This window comes from Maylandia zebra, linkage group LG14 (genome assembly GCF_041146795.1).
Source record: "Maylandia zebra isolate NMK-2024a linkage group LG14, Mzebra_GT3a, whole genome shotgun sequence".
Classification (NCBI taxonomy): Eukaryota; Metazoa; Chordata; class Actinopteri; order Cichliformes; family Cichlidae; genus Maylandia; species Maylandia zebra.
The window spans coordinates 8,757,513-8,784,938 of NC_135180.1; the positions used below are offsets into that span (position 1 = coordinate 8,757,513).

Below are 27,426 nucleotides of genomic sequence, written 5' to 3' on the forward strand. Positions count from 1 at the left end.
GCTGTAGCACCGGATATGTAAGTATCTACACTTCAATGGATACACACAACAACAATTAAAAAACCTAAATATTGGGGGCTGAAAAAAAATCATCAATTTATCAATTTAAGAGTTTTTAAATGTAATTTGTTCTAAAAACAGAGTCAACTTCACAAAGCATGTCTTTATGTGTCTTAACATGTGTATGTGCTGTAACCAAAGACTGATTTGAAGTAATGAATATGATATAATGAATTAATTACTTTTTTGTTACTTGCTTTTTACTTTCGATGATATATTTTTTATGAATTTTGCTGTCTATATTCTATGTATCATATGGCAATAAAAAGATTTTTGAGAAAATCTGTTTTGAATCTAGTTTTTATATGCTGAATTTTATACTAAGTAGGAATCTTAACCCAAACGTTAATGGTAATATAACCCTTGTGATGGGTTCTGAGTTTCGACTCAATTTTTGGTAACCTCAACTTTAAACATTGGTCAATTTAATCCAATTTTTGGATAGTTATCCTAACCGGGTCAAACCAGTAACCCAACCCTGTTAAGTTGAAACAACCCAGCGTTGGCTCGGTCCATATTTGATCCAGCGTTGGGTTACAAATTGGGTCATTTTTAACCCAGCATTTTTTAGTGTGGACTACTTACTGGTATTTGGATCGCCTGTAAAAATGACTGGTTTAAAACAAATCTCAGCATATTGACATGTTTGATAGCATGAGGGCTTCTATTTCCAGGCAAAATGGACCAGAAGCACTCGTGTTTCCACAGATCTTTCTTAGTTGCAGGGCACGACTAGGGTGTACTGCTGGAATTTCCATTGCATCGGAAAACCTGAAGCAGTCTGAAGTAAAGCTTCCCACAGTTCTTGATCTCCTGCTTAACACAGAGTTAAAGCAGTGATAGTGACAGGTCAGACCAAGGAGCTAGTCTTATGTCACATGCAGACACTCTGGAAATGCTGCCTCTTGGAACTGCAGTCCCAAGCTATCCCCCTGTCCCCCGTGTGTGTTTACAGGCAGGAAGTCTAATACATGTTTTCAAGCATTCTCAGTGGACGCATCCTATGAAGGGTGCCATTGATGGCCTGCTAACAAAGAACCTCAGGCAAAAAAGATTTCCTCACCATGAACAGTAGTGATGGGATTTCTGGCTGTTTTTGCTCGGCTCACTAAAACGAGCCGGCTCTTTCGGCTCCGAAACGGCTCTTCAGGTTGTTTTGTTGCTTTAATTAATTTATTATTAACAATAATATAAAATTATGCACAAAAGGAATTACTAATGTAAAAAAAAAAGTCATTTTATTTATATATGTTTATATATGAATATATGCGGTGGCCCCTAGAGACAAAACACGTACAAACTCCAAAACACATTTCTAGTGTTAACTGAACTTCCAAAACAGAGCTACCTAGATCACTTAAATTACACAATTGAAAGCATATGTGTATTGTTTGTGTATTTATACACAAGCACTCATATATATTCAAATAATAAAAAAAAATGTTTACCTGTTATTACCACACACCGAATCCGGCCGTTGGTACTTCCTGGCTTGTGTAGCCACTAGGTAACAAAAGCTCAACACTGCGCCCAGCATCCTGGAGCACTTCTGTTGTCTTTTGTACGTGTTTTGGAGTTTGTACGGGCGTCGGAGTTTGTACATGTTTTGGAGTTTGTACGTGCTTTGTCTGTAGGGGCCACCGTAAATATACTTTTATTTATTCACTCCACATAAAATGTAATAAATAAATCATATAATACAAAAACCTACTAGTCACAGTTCAACTTTTAACTATTTAAATTTTCAGCTTTTTCCTTTTAAACCAATTTAAAGTGAAACAACACAAAACACTGCAAACCACAACACAATTAAATATAAATTAAAATATGAAAACAAAAAGAAGATGCACATTCTCTGTCATATGGGCCTGCATGAATAAACTTCCTGAATCCTTTATCATCCGCAACTGAAAATAGTTGTGGATGATTACTATACCTTTCTAATGTGACGTTGTTGTTCCTGGCTCTCTTTCTCTCTCTCTCCCTCCTGCTCTGTTCCTGTGCTACTGCCAGTGTAACTACCGCCCCTCCCCCCTCTTCCCATCGCAAAGCACAAGGCTTGCGTGCGGAGTGAAGCGGGAAAAAAGTGCGAGAGAGTGGGGGAGAGAAAGAAAAAAACCCCACAGCTCCCAATAAGGAGCCGGCTCGTGTCAAAGAACCAGCTCTAAGGCTACGTTCACACTGCAGGTCTTAATGCTCAATTCCGATTTTTTGATCAAATCCAATTTTTTTGTCTGCTCGTTCACACTACAAATAAAATGCGACAGCAAACGCTCTCTAGTGTGAACGCTCAAAGCGGCCCGCATGCGCAAAAGAAGACGTCATACACAACGCGCTCTGTTTAGACCCAGAACAAACTATATTGTTTGACTGATGGCCCTTAATATAAAGACTTCGGACTTCATGTTTCCCGATTTTTGCTTTAAGTTATTTTGTTATTTACATAATAATGTAGATAACCTAATAATGATCCTTATTGCTGTTTTAGAGGAGCGGTGCTTCAAAGGATAGTTGCAGATTTCTGTCAGAACCTGCAGGTTATGCAGTACAAATAAAATGTTAACGTTTCTCCAACGTTGTCTTCCCAGCAGTTTCACCGGATGGCCAGAAAGCGTTCGCGATGTCTTCTCTGGCGCTGATAATTGGCGTCTGTCTTGTGTCAGTGACGTAAAAGACGGATTTAATGCGACTTGACCGTTCACACAGCAGTCGCTTTCTGAGACATCGGATATGTATCGGATTCAGTACCACATACGAAAGTGACCCAGATCGGATTTGAAAATATCGGATTTGTGCCGTTCACACTGTCACACCATGATCGGATATGAGTCGCATAGGGTCAAAAAAATCGGATTTGATGCGCTTTCGCCTGCAGTGTGAACGTAGCCTAAGAGCCGTTTCGTTCGTGACTGACACATCACTAATGAACAGGCTGCCTCCAGGGATCCCAGTAGCCTCTTACACCCCATCAACAAAGGTCACATCTTGCACTGTGTAGAAGACTAACTTCTGAACACCAGTTCAGAGAAACTCTTGTAGACTCAGCATTTGTTTTTTTGTTTGTTTGTTTGTTTGTTTGTTTTTTGGGGGGGGGGGGGGGGCAGAGGGGAAGAGGGACAGTGAGAAAGGCCATTAAAAAAGACCAAAATCTCTTGGATCACCTGTTGAGAGAGGAAAAAAGGGAGAAAAAGAGGAAACAAGCAAAAAAGAGAGCAACATAATAAACGCAACACCATCGCATTAATCTAGCTAAATGTAAACCCATTTGGAAAAAGATATATATAAATCTTATAAACTTTGTATCTGTCTTGCATGAAACTTGTATGAAAAGCATACAAGAGTGAAAACGGATATAAGATCCCTTGAAAAATTATATAAATGAAACTTGTATGTTTTGGATACTTACTAAAACAATATATGAAAGTAATGTGAAAGTGGCCACTTTCATGAGTAAATCATATAAGCCTTACATGATTCACTATATGAAGTAAGCCAAATCTTATGCAAGTCTTTTATAAGTTTTTTCTATTTCTTTTCCATATGGGAATAACAGTAAATACTAAAGACCGATAGCGCACAATGTGCTTTGAGGTAGCAGCCAAGATAGGTGTAGTTTGTGTCTATGAACAGCGTATGCCCGTGTGCACACCTGTGTGGGTCAGCACTCTGTGGCTGGCTTATTGCAATAGGTTATCAATTATGGAAATTTTACTATGGTTATTTATGGTGATATAAGCTGATTAACAGTCAAGTTCATATTGCATATGAAAAATGTTTGTATATTTTGTGTGTGGGGGGGGTACGGTGACACAGTGGTTAGCACCGTTACCTCACAACAAGAAGGTGCTGAGTTTGACTCTTCTGTTTTTTTAGCAGCAAGTAGAAAAAAACAAACCAACCCATGCTGTGGTTCTGCAAGAAAACAAACAAGTGTTTCCCACAGGGCCAAACATTTAGATCATTTTTACATTTAATACTAAATGGGTGTCTCTCCTATTCCAGTTTTTGTACCATATTTATGCTTCTGTATTTGTATTTGCCATAAAATTTTGAACTTAAGACATCATGTTTGTCTCAAGTAAGCTTATTTCCTAAAATGTTTTAAATTATTAGTGAATGTACTAATTAGTGCATGAATACTGAATAAAACAGCCTGGATTGTTTTGTTTTTTTTGCGTTTGAAACTTTGTGTCAGGGTCCTTAGGTCCTGGATCCACGGTTTTGAGTTTTTCTTTTGAGTTAATGATTTGCTTTTAAGAAATGATTTATATTTAGGTCTTTAGTCTTCTGATGGTAGTTTTGGGTTAGGGTTTTTTCTTTTTGCCTCAGGCACACACTTTAGTGTTTTTGTGCCTTTTCTAGCTTTTGTTTATTATAATTTTGTTAGTTCTCTTTGTGATCGCTGTTTGTTCCCCAGTTGTGTCCTATGTCTCTCTGTCTATAATCTCTCTCTGTTGTTTTCTGGTCTCGCTGTTTAGTTATGTCAAGTAAGTCGTGTCTCTGTGTCTGTTTATCTTTTCGTCTGTGTCTTTGTCTCTGTCTCAGTATTATGTTTCCTGTTCTGTTTTGACAGTCCCCCGTCTCATGTGTGTCATGTTTAGTTTTGCTTCCCCTTGTCACACTAGTTAGATTCTGCCAAGCTGTGTTCCCCAGGTGAATCCACTCTGCTTTGCGACCTCGTGTGTATTTACGCTCTAAATTCTCCTCAATTCTTTGTCATGTTGTCCCTTAATGTTGTGTGTCATTTGCCTTGTGTGTTCCCCATTTTCCTCGTAGTTCCTTAGTTTATAAGTTCCCGATTTCTTACTTCCCTGAGTTAGTATCAGTTTAGGTTAGCATCAGCAATATGTCCTGCACGTGGGTCCACTCCATGCCCACTCCACAGCCAAATTATGACACTTTGATGTTGCAGCAAGAATCTGTTCATGATGCTTAGAGCCCTGAGAAAGTTCAAAATTGCCTAACTGCTTTCGAAACCTCACACCCTCTGTGATTTTCCCCACCAGCAAGATCAGCCAGGCGTGTGCAGCTCCATTTCAGACACAGAACTAGGTTTGAAGTTGACCTCAGAGAATAAACCACAGCGAGCAGATGTTGCAAGCTGCTAAAGGCAGCATAGGAGACGATGTTGTATTGAACAAGCCTTGCAATGAAAAGTTGAAACATTTCTGTTAAAATGTGGTTTGTAACCTGTGCCCTACTGTATCTTGTACTGCAGCAGTGACTTCCGGAGGACAAACCATGATGTTTTTTTTTCTTTAGCTCTCCAGCAGATGAAAACAGTCTGCTTCCTCAACTGAACAATGAGCAAAATGTAAAATAGGCTCTCAATCAACACCCTTTTCTCACACTGTCTTTTTCAACTACTTGAAAAAGACAAGCAGTTAGTTTTGTTTTTGTTTTTGTTTTCTTTTTTAGAAAAATCATCCAAGAGAAGGGTTTAGGAGAAAAATAACAGAAGCGCACTAAACTTTGCACATGAATAGATCCAAATAGTCAAACTAAAAGTGAAAAAATTAACAAAGGATATTGCTTGAAGTTCTTAAGCTGACAACAAGTAGTAACCTCTTGAATGTGTAAACTAAAAAAAGCTTTGCAGCTGTCTTTTTTAAGCTTCAGTTTCTAATACAGCAACCATTCTTTTGGTGGTTGACGCTGTCATGCTGCAGCATAGGTCTAAATAAAACACGAAACCACTACTTCAACTAGCCTTTTCACCATCTGTCTCACACGCAAAGCTTCACAAACATGTTAATGTTGGTTTATTGGTGAAGCCATACAAATTGTTGAACTACAGAAAAGTTTGTGAACAAACACGTTGTTCCTCTTAAAAAATATAGATCCCATTGTAAATCTAATACCAACTTTTGGAAATAGCAGGTCTTTTATCTACAGTTCTCGTTTTTCTTCCAAAAGGAGTCAAAAGAAAAGTAATACAGCAGAGGATCCAAACAGCAGTTAGAAACAGTAAGACACACCAGCGGCATGATTTCTTTGCCATGTGCAGCCATTCCTATAGGCACAGGTAAGAACATGGCAAACAAAACCAAGTTCATGACAAAGATCAGCATAACTTTCATCTTGTTGCTGACCTTTGCAGAGTCACTGAGATGTCTGTGCAGAGTCCAAGACACCATAATGGTGCAAACAATGTTGACTGTTAGCATTGTGACCAATAACACAATCTGAAGGTAAATAACTGTTAATCGAGTTTTACTCAATAAAAGCTCGTAAGAGTCATAAGATTTAAAACAGGTAGGTTGAGTGTGGTTCTGCAAATGTTCTAGAAAGTCCAAACTCTCTGGGATATTCACCACCAGCATAAAACTCCAGACGAATGCTGCTCCTTTCCAGGCATTGGACGAGGTTCTTAAATGGCGTGACCTCAGAGGATAAACCACAGCCAGCAATCTGTCCACACTGATGAAGGTGATAAACATAGCGCTGGAACGGATGTTGTCACGAAAGAGCATTGTAATGATGAGGCACGCCATATTGTTCAGAGGCCAGGTGCCTGTGGCATGAAAGTAGATCCTCATGGGCAAAGAGATGATGAGTAGCAGGTCTGAGAATGCCAGGTTGACCATGAAGACAGCGTGGGGTGATTTAAGGCTGTGGCGGCGAAGAAGAATCCACAGTGCGACTGCATTGAGAGGTAGACCTATCACCATCACGCAGCCAAAGACCCAAGCATAAACCTGTTCATCTTCTGTGGTGCTGTTTGATGTGTTCATGATGAGAAAAGACGTTCTTTTTGGTCCTTTATGAAGTATTGCAGCCAAGCAGCGAACATGTCCTTCTGTGCTCTTCATTTGTGCGACGTGAGGGGAGCTAGTATGGAACAGGAAACTCTGGTTGTGGTTGCTGACGTAAATTAAGTTTGCTATTTTCAAATGCAACACATGACACACCAGCTGTGATTAACAACTCTACTCATTAGGATATGAATTATGGCAAGATGAAAGTAAGAGATGATAATGACCAACAGCAGGTCTGAAAAAATCAGATTGCCCCAGCATAAACCTGTGCGGCCATAGTGAATGTTTAATGAGCTCATGGCGATAAAAGAAATGTATACATGCCCTTGATTAAAACTGCAGCTGAGCACAACACTCACACATGTATCTCTGTGGTCTTTAGCTGTGTCAAGTGAGATGACTGGAGAGGATAAAAAGTCAAGTATTGCAACAGGAAATGTAATGATACAATCTAACAGTCATATTACTTACGTAAAAGAATAAAACAATTTGTTTTTCACATGGTTTAGAATTTTTTATTAACTAATATCTTCTTATACAAAAAAACTAACATAGTTTTATAAGATCAAACAAAGTTTAGAAATAATTGACACGAATGGTTATTAAGGAATAAAAAGCCAGGGATCAAATTTCATAGTAGAACTTGTAATAAACTGTTGAACAAGTAGTTCTTATCAATTTTTGTTCAATGCTGCAAGATGCTTTATATTTCTGGTTTCATATTTTTATATATATATATATATATATATATATATATATATATATATATATATATATATATATATATATATACACATACACACACACACACACACACACACACACACACACACAATCACTTTTTTTTGGAAAATTGGAAAACCTTAATGTGACTGGAATTATAAGTTGAAATAGCATGTTCTAAGGTCACTGCTCTCTTGGCGGATCCGCATCTTCTTTTTTCTTCCAGAAGCCATCAAAGGAAAAGTAATATAAGAATGGATCTAGACAACAGTTCACAGCACTAAGACATATCAATGGCTTTAATTCAGTAGGTTTAACTGTAACTACACCTACTGACAAAGGTAGGAAACAGATAGTAAACAAAACCAAGTTCATGACAAATATCAGCATTACGTTCATCTTGTTGCTGACCTTTGCAGAGTCACTGAGATGTCTGTGCAGTACCCAAGACACCATAACGGTGCAAACAATGTTGACTGCTAGCATTGCGACTATTAACACAAGATATACATTTGCTATACCTTTAGTTAAACCTGGTTTCCTTTCAGGACTGAAATCAAAACACCAACTGTCGTTGGCACTTTTTGGAAAGTCCAAAGTCTCTGGAACATTCAATACCAGCACAAATAGCCAGACCACTGCTGCTCCTTTCCAGGCATTGGATGAAGTTCGAAGATGGCGTGACCTCAGAGGATAAACCACAGCCAGAAGTCTGTCCACGCTGATGAAAGTAATGAAGAAGGCGCTGGAGCATAGGTTGTTGCGAAAAAGCATTGTGATGAATTGGCACGCCTTATTGCTCAGAGGCCATCTGCGGGTGGCATGAAAGTAGATCCTCATGGGCAAAGAGATGATGACCAGCAGGTCTGATACTGCCAGGTTGACCATGAAGACAGCGTTGGGCGATTGGAGGCTGTGACGACAAAGAAGAATCCACAGTGCGACTGCGTTGAGAGGCAGACCTATCACCATAATGCAGCCAAAGACCCCAGCGTAAACCCTGTCCTCTGTAGTGACATTTGATGCATTCATGATGAAGTTTCTGCCTCCTTATTAACTGAATTGCAGCTGAGCAGCAAACCTTCCACTCTCTGATGATTATCTGTGTGACGTGAGGGTAGATTAGACTAGGGAGTGTAAAATATTGCAACAGGAAATCTGGTGGTGCAATTCGATCGTGGCCACTGACGTTAATAGTTATAACATTTTTAAATGAAATATCGTGTTTGACAAATAACAAACATACTTTTTATACAATCTGACAACATTTAGAACCAATACTATTAACATCCGTGGCCTAGGCTAACTGTAAAAGCTGTATTTTTCCCAACTCCCAATGAAAAACAGGTAGCATTAAAACCAGTTGCAAATTTTTACAATGTTTTTTACTATTTTACAGCTATAAACTAGTTTTACCATGAAAAAGACAAACCAAACAGGCTGCAGGTCTACACCAACGCACAAAAGTGTTTCCACAGTTACGGAGCCAGCTATTTCCTGTTTTTTCCAGTAGTTGTGTTATGAGCTCTCGAGTTGGATTTTGCATAGAGACATGTAAACTTGAGACTTCCTGTTTTTCACAAATAAGCTTATTTCATAAAATGTTACAAATAATTAGCAAAAAGTGAATGAATTCTCATAAAACAGCGTAGATTCTTTTGCTATTTAAAGCTTTGATGATGCAGATTAACCTTTTTATGACTCTTAGAGCCTTGAGAAATTCAAGATTGCTCAAAAGCTTTCAAAACCTCACATCGTCTGTAGTTTCTCTACCAGCAAAATGAGCCAGACGAGCGCAGATCCTTTTCAGGTACAGGACAAGGGTCTAAGATGGCATGGCGTCAAAGGAAAAACCAGAGCCATCAGATGTTCCAAGCTGATGACGGGGATGAAGTTTTCACTGAGAGGATGTTGTTAAAGAGCATTGTGATGAACAGTGTGTGAAGAGTTAAAAAGTTTCACTTACAATGTGGTTTGTTTTACGTGCTTGACAGTATCTTGTTCTGCGGTATGGACTTCCGGAGGTCTTTTTTAAACTCTCCAGCAGATAAAGGCAGGTTGTTTCCTCAGTCGTCAAGTGTACAAAATGTACAATAAATCAGCTACAGTCCTGAAGCTTTAAATTTAAAGAATAGTTTTATGAAACTGTGAAGCTAACAAGTCTTTTCTCTATGTATCCCACTGCCTAAGCTTCACAAGTACATTTAACTGACAATTATTGTTGAGTTACTGGTGAAAATGTTGTTGGATTTTATTTATATAGCACCAATTCACAACGACAGTCACCCAAAGGTGCTTTATATTATAAAATAATATTAGAATGAAACCCCCAAAATTGCATGACTCTGATCAAACCTGTGGTAACAGTGGGTAGAAAAAAAGTCCCTTTCTAACAGGAAGAAACCTCCTACAAACCCAGGGTCAGGGAGGGCAGCCATCTGCCACAAATCATTGGAGGTGAGTGGAAAGACAAGAAAGCAGAGAGAGGCAAGTCAAAAGACACACAATAGTACAATAAGCTCAGTTTCAGAACTTAGGAATTGGGATATTATGCTTGCACTAAATGAGCATTTTGTGCAATAACAAGTTAGTTCACCAAAAAAAAAAAGAAAAAAATTCATGTCTAGCATCTACATTTCTCCTCCCTTCATTGCATCTTCCATTTTCTTCCAAAAGGAGTCAAAAGAAAAGTAATACAGCAGAGGATCGAAACAGCAGTTAGAAACAGTAAGACACACCAGCGGCATGATTTCTTTGCCATGTGCAGCCATTCCTATAGGCACAGGTAAGAACATGGCAAACAAAACCAAGTTCATGACAAAGACCAGCATAACTTTCATCTTGTTGCTGACCTTTGCAGAGTCACTGAGATGTCTGTGCAGAGTCCAAGACACCATAACGGTGCAAACAAATTAAGTTTGCTGTTTTCAAATGCAACACATGACACACCAGCTGTGATTAACAACTCTACTCATTAGGATATGAATTATGGCAAGATGAAAGTAAGAGATGATAATGACCAACAGCAGGTCTGAAATAATCAGATTGCCCCAGCACAGGGTTCGGCAACCTGCGGCTCCAGAGCCGCATGCGGCTCTTTAGTCCTTATACTGTGGCTCTGTGTGGAAGTGTATTTAATTCATGTTAGTTCTTTTTTAACTTGTAGTTCTAAATTGGAAGATTATTGTGATATTGAAATATAAAAATAAAATTATATTCTATTATTTTTTCATTGCTCAAAATAAGCGTCACACTCGCAGAAGCCGGTGTACCCGCCGAAACACCATGCATTTATCAAGACTTTCAACCCCAGGTAGGCCAATTATGGATCTTCGGATCCACATTATGTCAGCAGCGATTCTCCACCGTGAAGTATGTTAAAAACAAACACCGCTCACGCCTCACAGATGACAACTTACAGTCCTGCGTAGAGATGAAAGTGACTTCGTACAGCCCCGATTTGCAGACGCTGTGCGCAGAGGTTCAGGAGCAGAAGTTCCATTGTAAACATATCACGGCAGACCCGACGATGTTTGCATGAACATGCTTTTCAGCATCTCTTTATTGACCACTTTTCACACACGGTTGTTTACGCATACAGCCGGCTGTAGCTTTTCAGCTCACAGCCCGATACATACCAACACAACAGCATAGATGGCACAGACTTTATGGCGGTCAGGCATGATTGCGGGTGCCACTCAGGTGCGTCCGCCTCCGCTGCAGCAGTGCTGCAGACCACGCCCCACCAGACAAATTAACCAGGTAAAATACATATTTAGGCAGAATTTTGCAAATATCTATTTTTCATTTTTCAGCAGCATAGTGCTTTTTTTCCAGTTATTTTTTAAAAGTCAGGTCAAGGCTCCAAAAGCCAAAAGGAGATATAAGGGTGGCGGCTCACAACAGTTTTTGTTTGCTACATGGATCATTTTAGTTCAGCATCGTTCCTTTCGTTATATTTCTTTAAGAGTTCAAAATGTGTTAATTACATAAATAAAATGTAATTTTCTCTGTAGCACTTCATGGATTTCATAAGCAACACACTTTAGTTGTTCACACAAAGCATAAAGGTAAAAAAACCCCAATATATTCAGTGTTATCTTCATTTTAGATGTCAGGAAGTATTTGCGGCTCCCAGTGTTTTCAGTGTTGTCCAAAAGGCTCTTTGGGTTTTAAAGGTTGCTGACCCATGCCCCAGCATAAACCTGTGTGGCCATAGTTAATGTTTAATGTGCTCATGGCGATAAAAGAAATATATACATACCCTTGATTAAAACTGCAGCTAAGCACAACACTCACACATGTATCTCTGTGGTCTTTAGCTGTGTCAAGTGAGATGACTGGAGAGGTTAAAAAGTCAACAGGAAATGTAATGATACAATCTAACAGTCGTATCACTTACGTAAAAGAATAAAACAATTTGTTTTTCACATGGTTTAGATGTTTTTTCATTTAATATCTTCCTTTATAAAAGACAAACAGTTGTATAAGATCTAACAAAGTTTAGAAATAATTGACACGAATGGTTATTAAGGAATAAAAAGCCAGGGGATCAAATTTCATAGTAGAACTTGTAACAAAGTCCTCTCGATTTTTGTTCACTGCTGCGCTGCAAGATGCTTTATATTTATGGCTATATCTCTATCTATCTATCTATCTATCTATCTATCTATCTATCTATCTATCTATCTATATATATATATATATATATATATATATATATATATATATATATATATATACATGTGTGTGTGTGTGTATGTGTGATACTTATTGATACTAAAAATTGCTATCAGATTAGATGTCATAGGTGCTGTCTTTACCTTCCTTCTGCACGCAGGCAAGCACACAGCCCCTCTCCTCAGTAGAAGCAGAAATGGCTGAAGTTCAGAACACTTCATGACGAATTTGTTCAGGTCAGGCAGATCAGAACAGTCAGTATGAATGTAAACCTGGTTGATATGCACACTCATTTAAAAGATGTAACTATTAGCAATTACCAGATAGCTGCACTGTTGATCATCCTGGATGAGTATTATCACAATGAAGAGTAATACTGCAACCGACCAGTCACGTTGTGTGATGTCAAAGCTATGCAACGGTGGAAAAAAGAAAACAAAAATACTTTTGTTTATATAAACTCTCTTCTGGAACACATTGTCAATTTTTCAAGTGGGTTTTTTCTAATAATTAATGCAATATAACAAATTCATTATCAAATTAGGTTTGCTTTTTGCCAAATTTAGCTTGCTTTGCTTGTGATAGTTTTTAATAGCATTAGTTAGCTTCTTAGCTAATGCAAACTGAATGCTCTGACAATGTGATTGGTCAGTTGCAATGTTGCAGCTGGACTAACAGTGTTTTGATGATATAGGAACAACACCATCACAGAGGTAACAGATTGTCTCTGTCTGAAGCTGAGAAAAGTCTACCAGCAACTCCACCTTTCCTGTTTACGTGCCTCTATGTCTGTATTCTCAAATGAGCATATTTCCCCAACTATTAATAATTCTTTGAAAACAGAAGAAGTGTTCAAATTTTGCCAAAATTTCCTGATTTTAACAACAAGCCTTTTACATTCTTAGTCCATCATTGTTGTTCGAAGCTCCAGAAACATTTTATTAAACAATTTAAAAAACAAAAACAAAAAAAAAAACAATACAGTTGAACAAAATACTTGTCCCATTGCTACACAATCACTTTTTTTTTTTTGGAAAATAGGAAAACCATAATATGACTTGAATTATAAGTTGAAATAACATGTCCTAAGGTCACTGCTCTCTTGTCGGATCCGCATCTTCTTTTTTCTTCCAGAAGCCATCAAAGGAAAAGTAATATAAGGCACCCTGGGGCGCCTCTGTCAGTGCGCCCCAGGGTGGCTGTGGCTACAATGTAGCTTGCCATCACCAGTGTGTGAATGTGTGTGTGAATGGGTGGATGACTGGATATGTAAAGCGCTTTGGGGTCCTTAGGGACTAGTAAAGCGCTATATAAATACAGGCCATTTTACCATTTAAGAATGGATCTAGACAACAGTTCACAGCACTAAGACATATCAATGGCTTTAATTCAGTAGGTTTAACTGTAACTACACCTACTGACAAAGGTAGGAAACAGATAGTAAACAAAACCAAGTTTATGACAAATATCAGCATTACGTTCATCTTGTTGTTGATCGCAGAGTCACTGTGATGTCTGTGCAGTACCCAAGACACCATAACGGTCCACACAATGTTGACTGCTAGCATTGTGACTATTAACACAAGATGTACATTTGCTATACCTTTAGTTAAACCTGGTTTCCTTTTAGGACTGAAATCAAAACATCCAGTGTGGTTCTCATTTTTTAAAAAGTCCAAAGTCTCTGGAACATTCAATACCAGCACAAATAGCCAGACTACTGCTGCTCCTTTCCAGGCATTGGATGAAGTTCGAAGATAGCGTGACCTCAGAGGATAAACCACAGCCAGAAGTCTGTCCACGCTGATGAAAGTAATGAAGAAGGCGCTGAAGCGGATGTGATGAATTGGCATGCCATATTGCTCAGAGGCCAGCTGCGGGTGGCGTGAAAGTAGATCCTCATGGGCAAAGAGATGATGACCAGCAGGTCTGATACTGCCAGGTTGACCATGAAGACAGCGTTGGGCGATTGGAGGCTGTGACGACGAAGAAGAATCCACAGTGCGACTGCGTTGAGAGGCAGACCTATCACCATAATGCAGCCAAAGACCCCAGCGTAAACCCTGTCCTCTGTAGTGACATTTGATGCGTTCATGATGAAGTTTCTGCCTCCTTATTAACTGAATTGCAGCTGAGCAGCAAACCTTCCACTCTCTGATGATTATCTGTGTGACGTGAGGGTGGATTAGACTAGGGAGTGTGAAATATTGCAACAGGAAATCTGGTGGTGCAATTCGATCGTGGCCACTGACGTTAATATTTATAACATTTTTAAATGAAATACTTAAATGAAAAACACTTTTTATGCAAACAAAACCAAGTTCATGACAAAGACCAGCATAACTTTCATCTTGTTGCTGACCTTTGCAGAGTCACTGAGATGTCTGTGCAGAGTCCAAGACACCATAACGGTGCAAACAATGTTGACTGTTAGCATTGTGACCAGTAACACAATCTGAAGGTAAATAATTGCTAATCGAGTTTTACTCAATAAAAGCTCGTAAGAGCCATAAGATTTAAAACAGGTAGGTTGAGTGTGGTTCTGCAAATGTTCTAGAAAGTCCAAACTCTCTGGGATATTCACCACCAGCATAAAACTCCAGACGGATGCTGCTCCTTTCCAGGCATTGGACGAGGTTCTTAAATGGCGTGACCTCAGAGGATAAACCACAGCCAGAGCATCGTAATGATGAGGTACGCCATATTGCTCAGAGGCCAGGTGCCTGTGGCATGAAAGTAGATCCTCATGGGTAAAGAGATGATGAGTAGCAGGTCTGAGAATGCCAGGTTGACCACAAAGACAACGTTTGGTGATTTGAGGTTGTGGCGGCAAAGAAGAATCCACAGTGCGACTACATTGAGAGGTAGACCTATCACCATAATGCAGCCAAAGACCCAAGCATAAACCTGTTCACCTTCTGTGGTGCTGTTTGATGTGTTCATGATGAGAAAAGACGTTCTTTTTGGTCCTTTATGAAGTATTGCAGCCAAGCAGTGAACATGTCCTTCTGTGCTCTTCATCTGTGCTACGTGAGGAGAGCTAGCATGGAACAGGAAACTCTGGTTGTGGTTGCTGACGTAAATTAAGTTTGCTGTTTTCAAATGCAACACATGACACACCAGCTGATATTAACAACTCTACTGATTAGGATATGAATTATGGCAAGATGAAAGTAAGAGATGATAATGACCAACAGCAGGTCTGAAATAATCAGATTGCCCCAGCACAGGGTTCGGCAACCTGCGGCTCCGGAGTCGCATGCGGCTCTTTAGTCCTTATACTGTGGCTCCGTGTGGTTTGGGAAAATAAATTAGATGTATTTAGCTGAAGTGCAGCTATTCTCCACCGTGAACTATGTTAAAAACAAACACCGCTCACGCCTCACAGATGACAACTTCCAGTCCTGCGTAAAGATGAAAGTGAATTCGTACAGCCCCGATTTACAGACGCTGTGTGCAGAGGTTCGGGAGCAGAAGTCCCATTGTAAACATACTACGGCAGACCCGATGATGTTTGCATGTACAGTGGGGCAAAAAAGTATTTAGTCAGCCACCGATTGTGCAAGTTCCCCCACTTAAAATGATGACAGAGGTCAGTAATTTGCACCAGAGATACACTTCAACTGTGAGAGATAGAATGTGAAAAAAAAATCCATGAATTCACATGGTAGGATTTGTAAAGAATTTATTCGTAAATTAGGGTGGAAAATAAGTATTTGGTCACCTCAAACAAGGAAAATCTCTGGCTCTCACAGACCTGTAACGTCTTCTGTAAGAAGCTTTTCTGTCCCCCACTCGTTACCTGTATGAATGGCACCTGTTTGAACTCATCATCTGTATAAAAGACACCTGTCCACAGCCTCAAACAGTCAGACTCCAAACTCCGCCATGGCCAAGACCAAAGAGCTTTCGAAGGACACCAGGAAAAGTATTGTAGACCTGCACCAGACTGGGAAGAGTGAATCTACAATAGGCAAGCAGCTTGGTGTGAAAAAATCAACTGTGGGAGCAATCATCAGAAAATGGAAGACATACAAGACCACTGATAATCTCCCTCCATCTGGGGCTCCACGCAAGATCTCATCCCGTGGGGTCAAAATGATCATGAGAACGGTGAGCAAAGATCCCAGAACCACACGGGGGGACCTGGTGAATGACCTGCAGAGAGCTGGGACCAAAGTAACAAAGGTCACCATCAGTAACACACTACAACGGCAGGGAATCAAATCCCGCAGTGCCAGACGTGTTCCGCTGCTGAAGCCAGTGCATGTCCAGGCCCGTCTGAAGTTTGCCAGAGAGCACATGGATGATACAGCAGAGGATTGGGAGAATGTCATGTGGTCAGATGAAACCAAAGTAGAACTTTTTGGTATAAACTCAACTCGTTGTGTTTGGAGGAAGAAGAACACTGAGTTGCATCCCAAGAACACCATACCTACTGTGAAGCATGGGGGTGGAAACATCATGCTATGGGGCTGTTTTTCTGCCAAGGGGACAGGACGACTGATCCGTGTTAAGGACATAATGAATGGGGCCATGTATCGTGAGATTTTGAGCCAAAACCTCCTTCCATCAGTGAGAACTTTGAAGATGAAACGAGGCTGGGTCTTCCAACATGACAATGATCCAAAACACACCGCCCGGGCAACAAAGGAGTGGCTCCGTAAGAAGCATTTGAAAGTCCTGGAGTGGCCTAGCCAGTCTCCAGACCTCAACCCCATAGAAAATCTGTGGCGGGAGTTGAAAGTCCGTGTTGCTCGGCGACAGCCCCAAAACATCACTGCTCTCGAGAAGATCTGCATGGAGGAATGGGCCAAAATACCAGCTACTGTGTGTGCAAACCTGGTAAAGACCTATAGTAAACGTTTGACCTCTGTTATTGCCAACAAAGGTTATGTTACAAAGTATTGAGTTATATTTTTGTTATTGACCAAATACTTATTTTCCACCCATTTACGAATAAATTCTTTACAAATCCTACCATGTGGATTCATGGATTTTTTTTTCACATTCTGTCTCTCACAGTTGAAGTGTACCTGTGGTGCAAATTACTGACCTCTGTCATCATTTTAAGTGGGGGAACTTGCACAATCGGTGGCTGACTAAATACTTTTTTGCCCCACTGTACATGCTTTTCAGCATCTCTTTACTGACCACTTTTCACACACGGTTGCTGTATGCATACAGCTGGTTTTGTGCCAAAAAGTGATTGTCTGCCAAAAACTGATTTCCGGTATTTGCCAAAAACTTATTGCTTGTATTTAGACTGTTATAAATAACTTTTGGTGTATAATATGTGAAACATATGTCAAATATATCCCTCATTAATAACATCACATCGTCTTGAGCAATAAACAACATTCCTGTAATAAGGTAGAAGCCGCAATCAGTTTTTGGCAGTGAGTTTTATGTATCCTTCATTTGTGCATCCATCCATCCATTCGCTTCCGCTTATCCTTTTCAGGGTCGCAGGGGTCGCTGGAGCCTATCCCAGCTGTCATAGGGCGAGAGGCGGGGTACATTAAAAATGTCTCTTTTAAGAGTAATCTGGCCAAGAGGACAGCTGAAATTGCAACAAATGCAAAAATAGTTCTGTAAATATATTTTAAGTTGACAAAAGGGAGCTGATTGATTATAATGTAAGTACAATAAGAGAGTCACAAAGATACTTGAGAAACAGGTAATTTTTAAATTTTATATATGACCCCTTTGTAATACCTGTTTACCAAAGTCTATCTAGTGTAACCAAGTGGTTGGCGGGGTTATGAAAGAAATAATAAAATGACAGTACCACCAGGGGGGAATTTTGCCACGGCCGCTGGTAGATCCTCAGTTCGACTCTGCGAGCCAGCCCACAGCTGGAGCAGGTTTTGATTGCCCGTAGCCCCACTCAGTCTCATGCAACTCTCCACAACTGGGAGAAAAAGGGGAGGCAGTACCAGTTTTGTAGCACCAGCCCGATATCCAGCTGAGGATCGCCATAGCCAGCCGCAAAAGCTGGAGTGAAACAATAGTCTAGAAGGGGCTTAGAGTGAGACCCAAAGCCCCCAGGGGCGAGGCGAGGCAAAGTAGCAGGAACAAAACTGGACAGCCAACAGAACGGAACACAAAGCAAAACAAGACAAGACAGCAGCTAGGCAGGCGTCTCGATTCTTCGCTTAAAATCAGGCAGTTGGTCCCTGAGAGGGTGCGGCAGCAATCAAACCCTACAAACAAAAGGGCAAAGATAACCTTAATCTTCCATCCATCCATCCATCGTCATCCGCTTTGTCCGGGGTCGGGTTGCGGGGGCAGCAGCCTAAGCAAAGAGGCCCAGACCTCCCTCTCCCCAGCCACCTCCTCCAGCTTGTCCGGGGGAATACCAAGGCGTTCCCAGGCCAGCCGAGAGATATAATCTCTCCAGCGTGTCCTGGGTCTGCCCCTGGGCCTCCTCCCGGTGGGACATGCCTGGAACACCTCACCCAGGAGGCGCCCAGGGGGCATCCTTGTCAGATGCCCGAACCACCTCAGCTGGCTCCTCCTTAATCTTCTGATTTACAAATACAAGCAGCTATAATATAAGCGGCTTACCCCAAGACTGGAGGCGCTGTACTGCACGGTGGACGCAACTCAAACGCGTCTCTCCACCATGGCTGGAGTAAAGAAAAGAGAAACAGCCGTGCTGTAGCGGGCCACACTATCTGATCGCCTCGGTAAATTAAACAATAGGCCAGCATTTACTGCTGTGTTGCGCCAGAAGCTCGGGAGGAATGAACCAACAAAAAAAACGGCTTCCCTTTATACAGACAGTCACCACCCTGTAATCAATATGCAGGTGGGTTCCTAATTATCCCAATCACATGATACAAGGAGCGAGTGCATCGGAAATAGAGGGAGAGAAGGTGAAGCGAGCAAGCAAAGAACCAGCGAGAGAGACGCACACAACCCATCCGGCCACATCTACCCCCCCTTTTTGCATTGGCGCCCTGACAATGACTCAAGGAAGCACTAACACCATGGCCTGAATATGGCAAGCTGAGCATTAGCGACTGGTCCGGATTCAGCAGGGCATGGCAAGTGATGGATGTTAGAGTGCTGATCAGCTGTGGAGCGTGCTGTTCTCCGCAATTGTGGCTACTCACCTCAGACTGTCTGACCGAGCCTGAGGAAGAATCTGGGGGAGCAGAGGTCGGGGGTACTACAGGTGTCACGGCCTGGGGGTTCAGCTGGTCGCTGATCAGCTGTCTCCTGTCTCCCCCTCTTTTTCTCTAGTCCTCTCTCTCTCTCTCTTCTCCGCTTTCTCGCCAGGGCTGAACTCATTATGGGTTCACGCCCTTGGCCCACGCCCTCGGAGGAAGAAACACCTGTGCCTTATCAGTGTGGTATTTAAGAGGGGAAGCAACGGCTGTTCTTCGCTGGATCGTTGCGAGAATCGCGTCAGTGAAAGTCGAGCGCCCCAGCAAGTATTTTCCCACGCAGTGTATGTGTACAGCATTTAACAAGCGTCTCTTTGTGTACAGATTCCCTGGACTGTTCCCCGGGTGTGCGAGTGGATTCGTGTCTGGATTGTGTGGAGTAAGACGAGCGTGTTCCCCTGGATTTTCCCCGGAGCCCTGCCCCCTTCACCTTTTGTACATAGCACTGCCTCGCACCCCCTTGTAAATAGCACTACCTCATATCTGTGTATATACTCTCTCTTTGGACATTGTTCTACAATAAATTTCCTTGTGTGCATCATCCCCGGAGTCCAGCGCGTGAGTCCACCCCGTACGTCGTGACAACAGGCACATTGGAAATAAGCCTGGGCTCCACCGATGGGACTGTAGTGGTGTCGGGAAATGACACCATGGGTGCCGCAGGATGTGAGGGCACCTCAGGGATGAGGAGCCACAACTCATCGTCACTCAGATAGGTCCGCTCTAAATCTCCAGGCTCCCCCCAGACCCAGTAATGGCACTATTTGGTGTAGCTACAGTTAAGAACTTAAATAATAAACAAATTTGTGCTCTGAGTTTTATAACATTGCTTGCAAGACGCCTTATACTTCTAAATTGGAAAAATAAAGCCCCCCCAACTCATTCTGCTTTATTAAGAGACACAATGTATCATTTACAGTTGGAGAAAATTAAATTTTCATTAAGAGATAATGTTAAACAGTTTTACCTAATTTGGCAACCCTTTATAGATTACTTTAATAAGTAAAACTGGGAGGTATGGCCTCCTCCCATATCTGCCCCAAGAATATATATATGGGTCTACGCAGGTGTTGTTTTTTTTTTTGTTTTTTTGTTTTTTTTTTTTTTGGGGGGGGGGGGGGGGGGGGGGTGTCATTTGTTTTGTTTCCCCCTCTCTCCCTCCTTTGAATATATTTATTTAGGATAATAAATGTGTATGTATAGACATAGATATGATTGTTTATACAATGGTAATTATATTTTATGTAAAAAGGATGGGGAGAGGAAGGAAGGGAAGGGGAAAAAGAGGGGAGGGGAAGGGAAAAGGGGAAAAAAGAAAAAAAAAAGAACTATGTCAATGTAAATGAGATATATACTTTGTTGCCTGATTTGAATAAAGAAAGGAAAAAAAATAAATAAATAAATAAACATACTAGTGGGACTGACCAGCAGCGGTGGACCAAAAGAAAGCCACACATAGCTGAAGTTCCGAACACTGAACAGCACTTCATGAGGAATTTGTACAGGTCAGGCAGGTCAGAACAGTCAGTATGAATGTAAACCTGGTTGATATGCACACTCATTTAAAAGATGTAACTATTAGCAATTACCAGATAGCTGCACTGTTGATCATCCTGGATGAGTAATATCACAATGAAGACGTCTTGATGCATTCTCAATCATCCAGGAAAGTAAATCTCCAAAAGTTGAATCTGTTCATCTGGACGTAGCGTTTTTGTGGGAGAAATGTTTCATCACTCATCCAAGTGACTTTTTCAGTCTCAGCTGACTGCAGGTTTCCACAATCTTATAAACAGTACATTTGCATAATGACTGAAACCAGCCCACTGAAGGAACAATGGTTGGGAGGTCAGTTCCTTAATCTTAATTATGCAAATTCTCATGACCATTGATTAACAACCACTGACCAAAACCCACTGATCAAAGACCACTCATCAATGGCCATGAGTACCATTCACAGAGAGTTGGGGAATGGCTGCAACACCATGGATTTTGTTGAGAAGGTGAGAGATGTCATTATGGAGTCAGATGGTCTCGTACGACGTTACATCTCTCTTCACTTGCATCCCAGTCACGGAAGCGTTGGAGGTAGTCCATAAGATATTACAGGATGACACCAACCTCAGCAACAGGACCACTCTCAGCGTCGACCAAGTGTGTTTGCTTTTGAAACTGTGTCTTCATTCCACTTACTTCACATACAAGGGTCAATTCTACAGGCAGAAACATGGGTGTGCCATGGGCTCCCCAGTTTCACCCATCGTGGCCAATTTGTATATGGAAAAGAGGGCTTTGCCATCCTACCCTGGAACACCACCAAGCCATTGGTTCAGATATGTGAATGACACCTGGGTGAAAATCAAATCTCAGGACGTACTACATTTCACGGATCACATTAACTCGGTGGACTGACACATCAAATTCACCAGGGAGGATATGAAAAGTGTCAGGTTAGCCTTCTTAGACTGTGAGATTTCCATCAGTAATGGGGGACATCTAAAAGCTGACATGTACCGTAAACCTACACATACAGATCAGTATCTAAGGTTTGACTCTCATCATCCACTGGAGCACAAACTGGGTGTCATCAGGACGCTACAACACAGAGCGAACACCATCCCCACTGACACAGCGGCCAGGGAGGCAGAAGAACGGGACATCAAGAAGGCCCTGAGTAAATGTGGTTATCCCAGCTGGACGTTTGTCAAAGCTGGGTGCCAAGAAGGTGCCAAAAGAAAGCTCCAGCCGATCCAGGAGAGAAGGACAACCGCTGCCCAAGCGAAAACCTGTAGTGATCCCATATGTGTCAGGAGTATTGGAGCAGTTGAGACGCATTTTTTCTAAACACCGGGTCTCTGTGGCTTTTAAACTCCAAAACACACTGCGCCAAAAATTGGTCCACCCCAAGGATCGGGTCCCCCGACACAAACAGAGTAACATAGTGCACGCTGTTAAGTGCCAGGAGGATTGCCAGGATTTATACATCGGGGAAACCAAACAACCTCTGGCGAAGCGGATGGCACAACACAGAAGAGCTACCTCGTCCGTCCAGGACTCTGCAGTCTATTCACACCTACAGGCCAGTGAACACTCTTTCAATGATGAGGATGTACACATCCTGGACAGGGAGAAACGCTTGTTTGAGCGCGGAGTCAAGGAGGCCATTTACGTGAAAAGGGAAAGACCATCTCTGAATCGAGGAGGGGGCCTAAGGGTACATCTTTCGCCATCTTACAATGCTGTGATTGCAGCCATTCCCCAACTCCCTGTGAATGGTACTCATGGCCATTGATCAGTGGTCTTCGATCAGTTGGTTTTGGTCAGTTGTTGTTGATCAATGGTCATGAGAATTTGCATAATTAAGATTAAGGAACTGACCTCACAGCCCATTGTTCCTTCAGTGGGCTGGTTTCAGTCATTATGCAAATGTACTGTTTACAAGATTGGGGAAACCTGCAGTCAGCTGAGACTGAAAAAGTCACTTGGATGAGTGATGAAACATTTCTCCCACAAAAACGCTACGTCCAGAAGAACAGATTCAACTTTTGGAGATCACAATGAAGAGTAATACTGCAACCGACCAGTCACATTGATCGGAAGGTTGGTGGTTCGATTCCTGGCTTCCCCTAGTCTGCATGCCAAATATCCTTGGGCAAGATATTAACCCCAAATTGGTCTCCAATGCATCCATCATAGTATGAATGTGTGTGAATGCTACTTAGAAAGCACATAGAACAATGTGCTTGTGCGAATGGGTGCGAATGGGTGAATGCACAAGTTGTGTAAAGCGCTTTGAGTGCTCAGAAGAGTAGAAAAGCGCTATATAAGAACCAGTCCATTTACCATTTATATAAACTCCCTTCTGGAACAAATAGTAAATGTCTCAAGTGGGTTTTTTTTTTCTAATAATTAATGCAATATAACAAATTCATTATCAAATTAGGTTTGCTATTTGCCAAATTTAGCTTGCTTTGCTTGTGATAGTTTTTAATTGCATTAGTTAGCTTCTTAGCTAATGCAAACTGAATGCTCTGACAATGTGATTGGTCAGTTGCGATGCTGGAGCTGGACCAACAGTGTTTTGATGATATAGGAACAACACCATCACAGAGGCAACAGATTGTCTCTGACTGAAGCTGGGAAAAGTCTACCGGCAACTCCACCTTTCCTGTTCACGTGCCTCTATGTCTGTATTCTCAAATGAGCATATTTCCCCAACTATTAATAATTCTTTGAAAACAGAAGAAGTGTTCAAATTTTGCCAAAATTTCCTGCTGCTAACAACAAGCCTTTTACATTCTTAGTCCATCATTGTTGTTGTTTGAAGCACCAGAAACATTTTATTAAACAATTTAAAAAAACAAAACAAAACAAAACAATACAGTTGAACAAAATACTTGTCCCATTGCTACACAATCACTTTTTTTGGAAAATAGGAAAACCTTAATGTGACTGGAATTATGCATTGAAATAGCATGTCCTAAAGTTACTGCTCTCTTGGCGGATCCGCATCTTCTTTTTTCTTCCAGAAGCCATCAAAGGAAAAGTAATATAAGAATGGATCTAGACAACAGTTCACAGCACTAAGACATATCAATGGCTTTAATTCAGTAGGTTTAACTGTAACTACACCTACTGACAAAGGTAGGAAACAGATAGTAAACAAAACCAAGTTCATGACAAATATCAGCATTACATTCATCTTGTTGTTGATCGCAGAGTCACTGAGATGTCTGTGCAGTACCCAAGACACCATAACGGTGCACACAATGTTGACTGCTAGCATTGTGACTATTAACACAAGATGTACATTTGCTATACCTTTAGTTAAACCTGGTTTCCTGTCACGACTGAAATCAAAACATCCACTGTGGTTTGCATTTTTTGGAAAGTCCAAAGTCTCTGGAACATTCAATACCAGCACAAATAGCCAGACCACTGCTGCTCCTTTCCAGGCATTGGATGAAGTTCGAAGATGGCGTGACCTCAGAGGATAAACCACAGCCAGAAGTCTGTCCACGCTGATGAAAGTAATGAAGAAGGCGCTGGAGCGGATGTTGTTGCGAAAGAGCATTGTGATGAATTGGCACATTATGTTGCTCAGAGGCCATCTGCGGGTGGCGTGAAAGTAGATCCTCATGGGCAAAGAGATGATGACCAGCAGGTCTGATACTGCCAGGTTGACCATGAAGACAGCGTTGGGCGATTGGAGGCTGTGACGACAAAGAAGAATCCACAGTGCGACTGCGTTGAGAGGCAGACCTATCACCATAATGCAGCCAAAGACCCCAGCGTAAACCCTGTCCTCTGTAGTGACATTTGATGCGTTCATGATGAAGTTTCTGCCTCCTTATTAACTGAATTGCAGCTGAGCAGCAAACCTTCCACTCTCTGATGATTATCTGTGTGAAGTGAGGGTGGATTAGACTAGGGAGTGTGAAATATTGCAACAGGAAATCTGGTGGTGCAATTCGATCGTGGCCGCTGACGTTAATAGTTACCGGTATAACATTTTTAAATGAAATATCTTGTTTGACAAATAATAAACACACTTTTTTATACAATCTGACACCATTTAGAACCAATACTATTAACACCTGAGCCTAGGTTAACTGTAAAAGCTGTATTTCCCCCCCACTCCCAATGAAAAACAGGTAGCATTAAAACCAGTTTTTACCATTTTCTTTTTACTATTTTACAACTATAAACTAGTTTTACCGTGAAAAAGACAAACCAAACAGGCTGCAGGTCTACACCAACGCACAAAAGTGTTTCCACAGTTACGGAGCCAGCTATTTCCTTTTTTTCCAAGTAGTTGTGTTATGAGCTCTCGATTTGGATTTTGCATAGAGACATGTAAACTTGAGACTTCCTGTTTTTCACAAATAAGCTTATTTCATAAAATGTTACAAATAATTAGCAAAAAGTGAATGAATTCTCATAAAACAGCCTAGATTATTTTGCTATTTAAAGCTTTGATGATGCAGATTAACCTTTTTATGACTCTTAGAGCCTTGAGAAATTCAAGATTGTTCAAACGCTTTCAAAACCTCACATCGTCTGTAGTTTCTCTACCAGCAAAATGAGCCAGACGAGCGTAGATCCTTTTCAGGCACAGGACAAGGGTCTAAGATGGCATGGCGTCAAAGGAAAAACCAGAGCCATCAGACGTTCCGAGCTGATGACGGGGATGAAGTTGCCACGGAGAGGATGTTGTTAAAGAGCATTGTGATGAACAGTGTGTGAAGAGTTAAAAAGTTTCACTTACAATGTGGTTTGTTTTACGTGCTTGACAGTATCTTGTTCTGCGGTATGGACTTCCGGAGGTCTTTTTTAAACTCTCCAGCAGATAAAGACAGGTTGTTTCCTCAGTCGTCAAGTGTACAAAATGTACAATAAATCAGCTACAGTCCTGAAGCTTTATATTTAAAGAATAGTTTTATGAAACTGTGAGGCTGACAAGTCTTTTCTCTATGTATCCCACTGCCTAAGCTTCACAAGTACATTTAACTGACAATTATTGTTGAGTTACTGGTGAAAATGTTGTTCGATTTTATTTATATAGCTCCAATTCACAACGACAGTCACCCAAAGGTGCTTTATATTATAAAATAATATTAGAATGAAACCCCCAAAATTGCATGACTCTGATCAAACCTGTGGTAACAGTGGGTAGAAAAAAAGTCCCTTTCTAACAGGAAGAAACCTCCTACAAACCCAGGGTCAGGGAGGGCAGCCATCTGCCACAAATCATTGGAGGTGAGTGGAAAGACAAGAAAGCAGAGAGAGGCAAGTCAAAAGACACACAATAGTACAATAAGCTCAGTTTCAGAACTTAGGAATTGGGATATTATGCTTGAACTAAATGAGCATTTTGTGCAATAACAAGTTAGTTCACCAAAAAAAAAAAAGAAAAAATTCATGTCAAAAAGAAAATATCATACCAAAAATAACATGTCTAGCGTCTACATTTCTCCTCCCTTCATTGCATCTTCCTTTTTCTTCCAAAAGGAGTCAAAAGAAAAGTAATACAGCAGAGGATCGAAACAGCAGTTCACAGCAGCAAGACATACAAGTGGGGTTAAATGAGCAAAACTTTTTGTGGCTAAACCTATTTGCACAGGCAAGAAACAGATCGTGAATAAAACCAAATTCATGGCAAAAATCAGCATTACATTCACCCTTTTGTTGATCTTTGCAGTGTCACTGGAACGGTTTCATAGAGTCCAAGACACCATAATGGTGCAAACAATGTTGACTGCTAGCATTGTGATGATTAACACCATATACAAATAAATAACTGCTGATTGTGTTGCACTCATAGAAACAGTTCCAAAACAAGTGGCATTGTTTCTGTTTTTAAAACGTTTTAAGTCCATAAACCATGGGACATTCATTAACAGAACAAATAGCCAGACCACTGCTGCTCCTTTCCAGGCATTGGATGAAGTTCGAAGATGGCGTGACCTCAGAGGATAAACCACAGCCAGAAGTCTGTCCATGCTGATGAAAGTAATGAAGAAGGAGCTGGAGCGGATGTTGTTGCAAAAGAGCATTGTGATGAATTGGCACATTATGTTGCTCAGAGGCCAGCTGCGGGTGGCGTGAAAGTAGATCCTCATGGGCAAAGAGATGATGACCAGCAGGTCTGATACTGCCAGGTTGACCATGAAGACAGCGTTGGGCGATTGGAGGCTGTGACGACGAAGAAGAATCCACAGTGCGACTGCGTTGAGAGGCAGACCTATCACCATAATGCAGCCAAAGACCCCAGCGTAAACCCTGTCCTCTGTAGTGATGACTGACGTGTTCATGATCACAGAAGAGATTTTTCTGTTCTTTATAAAGTATTATAGCTGAGCATTCAAAGTTCCTCTCAGTGCCGTTTATTTGTGTGAGGTGCGTTGAGGAAAGTTTTTAAGAGTAAATTGAAATGAAGTGGCACAGGAAATTTGTAGACTCATCTCAAGAGTTGTGGTTGATGACGTAAATTGAGTTTTTCTGTGTGGTGTATGCTATAATTAAATCCA

The 27,426-nt window shown here is 41.1% G+C and overlaps 3 protein-coding genes and 3 pseudogenes across 3 annotated transcripts; all 6 read right to left on the reverse strand.

The window, feature by feature from the left end:
* Positions 1-5,777: 5,777 nt before the first annotated feature.
* LOC106676369 (lysophosphatidic acid receptor 6-like) lies at positions 5,778-6,856 on the reverse strand. Its single transcript, XM_014412847.4, has one exon. It carries the CDS (start codon positions 6,792-6,794, stop codon positions 5,946-5,948), a length of 849 nt encoding a protein of 282 aa, XP_014268333.3. The 5' UTR covers positions 6,795-6,856; the 3' UTR covers positions 5,778-5,945.
* Positions 6,857-7,650: 794 nt separating this feature from the next.
* On the reverse strand, positions 7,651-8,725 carry LOC112431145 (lysophosphatidic acid receptor 6-like). The gene has a single exon (XM_024799690.2). The coding sequence runs from the start codon at positions 8,571-8,573 to the stop codon at positions 7,725-7,727; it is 849 nt and encodes a 282-aa protein (XP_024655458.2). The 5' UTR covers positions 8,574-8,725; the 3' UTR covers positions 7,651-7,724.
* Positions 8,726-13,248: 4,523 nt separating this feature from the next.
* Positions 13,249-14,316, reverse strand: LOC143421926 (lysophosphatidic acid receptor 6-like; annotated as a pseudogene).
* Positions 14,317-14,489: 173 nt separating this feature from the next.
* On the reverse strand, positions 14,490-15,205 carry LOC112431147 (lysophosphatidic acid receptor 6-like; annotated as a pseudogene).
* Positions 15,206-23,724: 8,519 nt separating this feature from the next.
* LOC106676367 (lysophosphatidic acid receptor 6) lies at positions 23,725-25,602 on the reverse strand. The gene is made up of 2 exons (XM_014412846.4): positions 25,452-25,602; positions 23,725-24,798 (listed from the first exon to the last, which is right to left on the reverse strand). Exon 2 carries the CDS (start codon positions 24,726-24,728, stop codon positions 23,883-23,885), a length of 846 nt encoding a protein of 281 aa, XP_014268332.3. The 5' UTR covers positions 24,729-24,798; positions 25,452-25,602; the 3' UTR covers positions 23,725-23,882.
* A 563-nt stretch (positions 25,603-26,165) lies between these two features.
* On the reverse strand, positions 26,166-27,210 carry LOC111501485 (lysophosphatidic acid receptor 6-like; annotated as a pseudogene).
* Between the last annotated feature and the right edge of the window lie 216 nt (positions 27,211-27,426).